Source organism: Mustela nigripes, chromosome 16, assembly GCF_022355385.1.
Source record: "Mustela nigripes isolate SB6536 chromosome 16, MUSNIG.SB6536, whole genome shotgun sequence".
Taxonomy (NCBI): Eukaryota; Metazoa; Chordata; class Mammalia; order Carnivora; family Mustelidae; genus Mustela; species Mustela nigripes.
In genome coordinates this window covers 20,958,638-20,967,130 of record NC_081572.1, presented here as the reverse complement: position 1 = coordinate 20,967,130, position 8,493 = coordinate 20,958,638, and the positions used below count along the sequence as shown (strand labels likewise).

Sequence of the window (8,493 nt, the reverse complement as noted above, 5' to 3'; positions counted from 1 at the left end):
AAAAAAAAAAAAGAAAAAAAAAAAAAAAAAAAAAAAAAAAAAAAATGCAAGGGCCCTTCCTGTTCTAATGAGGGACCTGAAGCTTATGCATTGTTTAGTGTCATGGTAAATTCACCTGTCAATCACCCTGCCCCTCAGCTTTATCCCTTAGCCTGGTTCATCACCAGACTTGGTTCTTCTAAGTCCTGACTCTCTCCTGGATTCTATGGGGTCGGTCAGTTCCTTGAACATGTATTGCTCTTGTTGTTGTTGTTGTTGAGGATTCTTCTACCATTCTGAACCAGCAGGCTTTCCCCACTGTGGTAGGGGTAGAGAGAAGAATGTGCTGCAAAGTGGAAAAACAGCTATGCAGATTCAGATTCAACAAACTCACATTAACTGATCACCCATGCAGGCTCACCATTATAAGAGTGAATAAATCCTAGGGATCGATGGGAATACTCTTTCCATCCACAGAAACCCAAACCCAAGGAGATCTAGTCATTTACGTGGTTGACTGGGGATAGATTTGGGACCAGAGATGAGGTCTGGTACTCCTTCCAACTTATCATGAATTGAAGTAAATGTAACTGTGTGAGGCATTTTATTTTACGAGCTATCCTTAGTACTGTCACATTGGGATCAACTGTAGAAGCTCAAAAGCACCAGATTCATCAGAAATAATTTGCAACAGAAAACTTTTAATGAATGACCAAAAAGTCCCTGAAATAGAAACAAAACAGACAGAGCAAGATTTTTCCTGCTCCTGAGAAGGATTACATGGAAAGTACATGAGAAAGAGAAGAGAGGAAAACAAATTCTTGCCCTTGCATTTTTAAGAGCGGACATGGATGATTTCCTTGGGTTATTTGGCCAGTGGGATTTTGCAGAGGCAGTCTTCTTCTTCTTCTTTTTTAAATAATAACTTCTTTTCTCACTATGGTGCTTTAGAAGGTATTCGTTGCTCCATTGTAATGTTGCTTATTTTCGAGGATTTTTCTTCAACTGAATGGACCCTCAGTGAAAGGACATTACCAAGTTGATCTAGTTCCTCAACCACTGTTTTGACAAGAATTTCTTCTTTTGAGTCTAAAATAAAATAAATGCAAATTTAGTGGTCATTCTTAACAGGCTGGACAGTACTTAGTCATAATGGTAGGCTTCTAAGAAATAATGTTTGCAATAACCTGAGATACAAAACTCGTGTTTGAAGACTATGCTTAGCAAGGCCCAGGACTATCTTATACTTACCATTGTTCTAAAAACAATGGGTGTTTGAAGGTGTAAGTAAAACATAGATTAAGACAACCTAAGTACCAGGCAGTATTGGCCTGGAGCAGGCAGTGTTGTTCTCTTTTAAATGCCAACTTGCCCTATTTTTGTGGCTTAAAATATAGTAGCTCCTTTACCAAAGCACTGGAATTGGGAAAATAATGAATTTTAGCTAAGAAAACTGTTTGGGGATTGAGTCCTCATTTCAGAAATTTCACAATTTGACCACGTCTATTCTACAAGAGTATAACATATATTAAGTAGCTGCCATCATGGCCCCTGATTCCTTCATTCGCTAGAATTAACCTTAGAACAATTTGATTTAGTTTACAAATAAGTGACTTATTTAATAAATTGCTCAAGTTGAGATTTACGCCAAGCCATAAAACCTTCTGTACCTTGGACTTGATTTTCAGAATGTATGGGCCCACGTCCTTTGGATCTGGGACACACGGGCTTGCCTTTTCTGTGAAAAGAGGAGTAAATTGTTGCATTGTTTTTCCTTTCATGAGGAAGCTCAGAATAACTATGAGCCGGGAACAAAAGTTTTAGAGTTCTAGTTTCTGCAAGATTAAATTCCTGTTATGCTTAAGAGATATATAAGTAAGCCTTTCGTGACCTCAGTGTGGTGAAGGGAGAGATTAAATGAGTGTTTAGGATCAGAAATTCCCTTGTGACCAGCTACCATCTCTTTTGTCTTGTTATCTGGGGACTCCAGTTTCTGACCTTGTAGTCAATCACCTGGCCAATGAACAAGTTCAGGGTGCCACGGTGCAGAAGGTGCTGAGCTAGGTGCTATAGAAAATATAGAAGGATGACACAAGCAGTTTATGCCATTGAAAATAAAGTATATGCATGTTAGAATTTAGCTGGAACACATGGGGCACGTGGGTGGCTCAGTGGGTTAAAGCCTCTGCCTTCAGCTCAGGTCATGATCCCAGGGTCCTGGGAGCAAGCCTTGCATCAGGCTCTCCCCTCAGCAGGGAGCCTGCTTCCCCCTTTCTCTCTCTCTGCCTTCTGTTCTGCCTGCTTGTGATCTCTGTCTGTCTCCCATCCAAGTACTAACCAGGCCCGACCCTGCTTAGCTTCCGAGATCAGACGAGATCGGGCGCGTTCAGGGTGGTATGGCCGTAGACTGATCTCTGTCTGTCAAATAAATAAATACAATCTTAAAAAAAAAAAAAAAGAATTTAACTGGAACACAGCATGAAAGGTACAGTCAAAGAAGGGACTAATGAGGGCTGTAACCAGCGCTTTGTTCAAAGGAGGGAACGTCACAGTTGAGTTCCTATGAGAATAGGGTGTAGAGGGCTGACAGCAGCCTTGGAAGATGCATGAGATGGTGCGGATTCGGGGTGTGACCATCGGCAAGCATTTAGTAACCGCCACCGATTACTGAGTACTCTCATGAGCACTCCACCTCCATAGTGACACACGATGGTCCCAGGTAAACAGTGTGGTTTTGGTGTCCTCACAATCTTACCAACCAGAAAAACCGGATTTAAAGAGGTTAAACCATGCGTTCGAAATCACCTAGTGGTGTGATCTGTGCTCAGGGCTACAGTTCCAGGGCTGTTGCTCTTGGCTAACAAGCCATGGTGACTTCCCCAAGGAAACCACCATTGTTCATCTTTCAGATGAAAATGTCATCACCCACCCAATGCAGGGTGCATGCGTGGTCACTAGTGAAGTGCCAGCAAAACAGAGTGTGTTGTTATAGGACGTGTGCATCAACATTAAATCACAGAAAGTGATTTCTCCCCCAGGCGTACAGGAATTATTTAACATTTGGTATTTAAATGTCCTCTATGTTATTATAGATACACACACTTCACATACTTGGACATTTGATTTGGCTGCCTGTTTTCATTTCACATGGATACAATAATAACTTCCCAAGACCACAGATGAATATGATCCTGAGAGTAGGAAATTCTAGCATAGGATATTGGTACATGTGGCTACTGAGAAAACCTAGTTGATGGGAGATGATTTTTTTTTGGAGTATTATGCCTCCATCAGAAAGGATGAATACCCAATTTTTGTAGCAACATGGATGGGACTGGAAGAGATTATGCTGAGTGAAATAAGTCAAGCAGAGAGAGTCAATTATCATATGGTTTCACTTATTTGTGGAGCATAACAAATAGCATGGAGGACATGGGGAGTTAGAGAGGAGAAGGGAGTTGGAGGAAATTGGAAGGGGAGGTGAATCATGAGAGACTATGGACTCTGAAAAACAATCTGAGGGTTTTGAAGGCGCGGGGGGTGGGAGGTTGGGGGAACCAGGTGGTGGGTATTAGAGAGGGCACGGATTGCATGGAGCACTGGGTGTGGTGCAAAAACAAGGAATACTGTTATGCTGAAAATAAAAAATAAAAAAAATTTACCTTTCTTCTCCATCTATTAATTTGCAGTACGTTTCTATTTCTTTCTCTAAAAATATTTTGATATCTAGAAGCTGTTCATACTCCAGCTTCTGGCCTTCTGTTTCCGTGCGGATCTGCTGGAGTTCTTCCTCCATTGCCCCAATCTGGTCCTGGATTTGCTGGAGCTGGAGGCAGTAATTGCCTTCTGTCTCGGCCAAGGAGCATTCATAGGAATGTTTCTGAAGGGAGAATAAAGCAAGGCTTGCATGAGTAACAGATAAAGCAGCACGTTCACGTTTGAAACATTCTCAAGGTGGAAAGAAGCATTTGCACAAGATCTAAATTTTTTCAGTTGAAAAATCCACGTAAGCCACGTTTCTTTAAAAACAAAGAAAACAACCATTTTTGTCTCCATGGAGAAAAGTTTGATTTTTAAGTATTGGGATTGGCGAGTCCGAAGGAATGTCTATGGACAGCATTCTTATTTACCACATTTTATACTTTCAGTTCTATGTAATCCGTTGTATTACATAGATTAGATGTGCATTTACTTATACACACACACACACACACACACACACACACATGCATTCCAATCAGTGGTGACTCCTACGAACCATGGCCACGATGGACTGGAGTTCTATTTCCAAGGTCTGCAGACTGCGTTTCAGCTCCGTCAGCTCGTTTCTGGCTGTGGTGGCCGCTCCTGCGTCATCAGAAATCTGTTGCTGCAGCGACGCACTCTGCCGTGTAATCATCAGAAGGTTTAGCGACCGGCTCGGTGGTCTACTGACCAAGCCCTTGGTGTGGGATTTGCTGCAGACGTACCTTCTCGTTAAACCAAGCCTCCACGTCCCTGCGGTTCTGCTCGGCCAAGTCCTCGTACTCAGCCCGCATATTGTTCAACAGGACGGTCAGGTCCACGCTGGGAGCTGCGTTCACCTCCACGTTCACATCCCCTCCTGCCGCGCACTGCAGGACTTTCATTTCCTGGAAAAGGGATCAGTATGAACCCTCAAGGCTGAGGTGGTTGTTGTTGTTGTATTTAAAAGATTTTATTTATTTATTTATTTGTCAGAGAGAGAGAGAGAGGATGAGAGAGCACACACAAGCAGGCAGAGGCGGAGAGGAGGCTCCCTGCCAAGCAAGGAGCCCCATGTGGGACTCGATCCCAGGATTCTGGGATCATGACCCGGAGCCGAAGGCAGCAGCTTAACCGACTGAGCCACCCAGGCATCCCAAGGCTGGGTTTTGACTGATCTTCCCACTTTGCTCTGAAGTGGACAGTGGGCCTGAGGAATGAAATCAGGTACTATCCGAAGCTACACTGCGAGGTCCCTTACCTCCTCGTGATTTTTTTTGAGGTATGCCAGTTCCTCACTGAGTGTTTCAAACTGTATCTCCAGGTCGGCTGTACAAAGAGTCAGCTCGTCCATGACTCTGTGAAGACCATTGATGTCGGCCTCTACGCTCTGGTGGAGAGCAAGTTCATTTTCATACCTGAAAGATTAATAAAATGCTTGAGACTTGTGACTGTGGGCAGGTGCAAAGCATAACTTCCTCCGACCTCTGGTAAGAAAAGGCGGGATATCTGTCCAGCCTTCTAAAGCTTAATGCTTTGGCAAGGAGAGGACCCCCTTTAGAATACCTACTGATCTAGGACAATGATTTTGGAGGAGTTTTTCCTTCAGAATTTTCATCATCCATTGTGCTTCATAGTTGAATCAAAATGTAGTTTAAAATTTATGATGCTCTTTTTATAAGGGCACATTTAATTTCTTCAGTGATTTAGTCTGACTTCATAAAAACATGTTGCTTTTTACAGCAAAAGGACCTTTTTTTACTCCAACCGCAGTATTTACCTTTATTATAGTTAATTACGTTATTTTTACCTACTTGAGCCTGAAGTCATCAGCAGTCAGTCTGGCATTGTCATTTTGTAGAGCAATGCTGGAGTTACAGGTGGTCGCAGAAATAATCTAAATAGGGTAGATTGTGCAAAATATTTAGGTGCTGAAAGTCAAGAGAGAGTCCAGATTTCAGTGTGATTCTTTTTTTTTCTTTTAAGATTTTATTAATTTATTTGACAGAGAGAGAGATCACAAGTAGGCAGAGAGGCAGAGATGTACAAGTAGGGGGTGGTGGGGAGCAGGCTTCCTGCTGAGCAGAGAGCCCGATGTGGGGCTTGATCCCGGGACCCTGAGATCATGACCTGAGCCGAAGGGAGAAGCTTAACCCACTGAGCCACCCAGGCGTGCCTTCAGTGGGATTCTTATCTTCTCAACCCATCAAGTATCTACTTTAGTATCACTTTTTCTACATGAAAAGAATCTGGACTTTTTTTTTTTTTTTCTTCAGACAGCAAATGTCCAGAGCTTGAGTCAAAGTGTAAGCTTTTACAATCACAGATACTTTTATTATTCTTTTTTTTTTTTAAAGATTTTATTTATTTATTTGACAGAGAGAAATCACAAGTAGGCAGAGAGGCAGGCAGAGAGAGAGAGACGGAAGCAGGCTCCCTGCTGAGCAGAGAGCCCGATGCGGGACTTGATCCCAGGACCCTGAGATCATGACCTGAGCCGAAGGCAGCGGCTTAACCCACTGAGCCACCCAGGCGCCCATATTATTCTTGATCAAAATATATGAGCTAGGGGCCCCTGGGTGGCTCAGTGGGTTAAAGCCTCTACCTTCAACTCAGGCCATGATCCCAGGGTCGTGGGATCGAGCCCCGAATCAGGCTCTCTGCTCTATGGGGAGCCTGCTTCTCCCTCTCTCTCTGCCTGCTTCTCTGCCTACTTGTGATCGCTATCTGCCAAATAAATAAATAAAATTTTTAAAATAAATATATGAGCTAAATACATAATCAGCAAGCCAATTATATCTGTTTTAAAACTATTTGCCTTTATTGCCCACAATTTTTTTTTTTTTTTGGTGGGGGGGCCAGACAACGCTTTAAGCCCTGGGAATGGAGAGTGAGCGAGTGAGCAAATTCTACATCATGTCAAAATTTTAAGCACATTTTATATTTTGTCTTTTTTAGGTTACGTACACCCAAAATTCTATAGTAAAAGTAGGCAAATCCATATTTCTTACCTGCCTTTTAAGGTCCTCAATGACCGAGAAATATCTCGTGTAGTCATGGTCTAGTCCCCGGCAAGAACCGGGCCCGTATTTCTCATACCAGGCCTTGATTTTCTGCTCCAGGTCCACGTTGGCCTCTTCCAGAGCTCGCACCTGGTCTAGGTAGCATGCCAGGCGGTCATTGAGGTTCTGCATGGTCACCTTCTCGTTCCCAGAAAGCAGGCCATGTTCATTTCCAAGAAAACCGGCACAGACGCCCCCACCACCATTACAGAAACCTCCTCCAGAAGAAATGTTCCCAAGAGTACAAGAAAAGCTGCTTCCTGCTCCGGATCCACGGTACACATTTCCAGCCCCGAAGCCCGGACCTCCACCAGACAGCCGCCCTGGGCCAGCTCGCGAGCAGACTCGCCTGGATGCACTAGAAAGTTGAAAAGACATGACAACAGTACCCCAGAGCCACCCTTTCTCAGCGAGGAGCAAAGCAAAAGCACACCGTCCGTAGAGGGGATCTCCATTGGCCTTTTATAGGACTCAGTAGGTCATTCCAGTCTTGACTTTCCATCTGTAATAAAATATTACTCGCACCCTAATTGTTGTTTTTCACAATTGGGTGATTTTTAATAGTGTCCAGTCCGTAGGTGGATAGGTGCCCCAGAGGTATCTTGGTCTATGAAAAGGTGCCTGGTCGAGTAATAGTAAATCATAGTTTCAAAGGTCAAAATTAAATATGAGTAAACATGCATCTTCTTTTGACTTCTGGAAGAGAGTCCAATCCCCCCCACCCAAAAAACAATAATGAATTAATAATTTACATGAGAAATGTCCACTGCTTTTGTCCTGCAAATGTTTATGGAGTATTTCTATTATGCATGCTTCACTTGGTGTTTCCTTTCTTACTAATATCAGATACACTCAAAATACAGTGATCTGTTGGGGTGCCTGGGTTGCTCAGATGGTTAAGCGTCTGCCTTCAGCTCAGGTCATGATCTCCAGGTCTTGGGATTGAGCTCCACATCAGGCTCCCAGCTCAAGCGGGGAGTCTGCTTCTCCTCCCTCTGCTTCTCCCCATACTGTGCTCTCGGTCTCTCTCTCTCTCTCTCAAGTGAATAAATAAAATCTTAAAAAAAAAATACAGTGATCTATTGGTAGTGGGAATTTTTAAACTGATTTCTTAAGTTGAAACGGAAAGTAACAGGAGTCCTGCAATATTTTGCTTATCAGTTTAACTAAAATTAATGAATATGTGTCAGGGACAGAAAATTATTTCTATTGAGATTTCTTGATTCAGTCCAGGAGCAAAATATCCTTTCAACAAACTTCTGAGTCTCCACCCTGTTCATTTCTCTACCTCAAAAATATTGTTCTTTTTTTTTTTTTTTTTTTAGTTTAGTTTAAATTTATGTATTTACGGCATTAGGAATTATTTGAGAACTGAACTTACGATTGATAATTAAGGAGTAAGATATATAAAGGACACATGTATTTTCATCTCTATTGAGAAAACCAATAATTACAGTACTCAAGATGCTAGCTTAGTTGTTAACAGGTAACCAGCCTCTTCATTTTCTTTCCTTGATACCCATGGGAAGTTATCCCCTTTGGTTGTGCTTCATTTCCCTGCTAGGCAAATGAAAATAATAACACTGAATGCTGAGCAGTTTCAATAATTAATGACTATAAAGCAGTCTGAAGGGCACAAACATTTTGTAAATGTTAATTATTGAAATTATTATTATAATAGAGTGAATATGTCAGACAGGGTCAGGTCTCTATGACTTATAATGGTACA

The 8,493-nt window shown here is 42.4% G+C and overlaps 1 protein-coding gene across 1 annotated transcript; it reads right to left on the bottom strand.

The window, feature by feature from the left end:
* Positions 1 to 916: 916 nt before the first annotated feature.
* LOC132003111 (keratin, type I cytoskeletal 26-like) lies at positions 917 to 7,142 on the bottom strand. The gene is made up of 8 exons (XM_059378398.1): positions 6,714 to 7,142; positions 5,517 to 5,599; positions 4,964 to 5,120; positions 4,449 to 4,610; positions 4,238 to 4,363; positions 3,642 to 3,859; positions 1,650 to 1,717; positions 917 to 1,068 (listed from the first exon to the last, which is right to left on the bottom strand). The coding sequence occupies exons 1-8, from the start codon at positions 7,140 to 7,142 to the stop codon at positions 917 to 919; spliced, it is 1,395 nt and encodes a 464-aa protein (XP_059234381.1).
* Between the last annotated feature and the right edge of the window lie 1,351 nt (positions 7,143 to 8,493).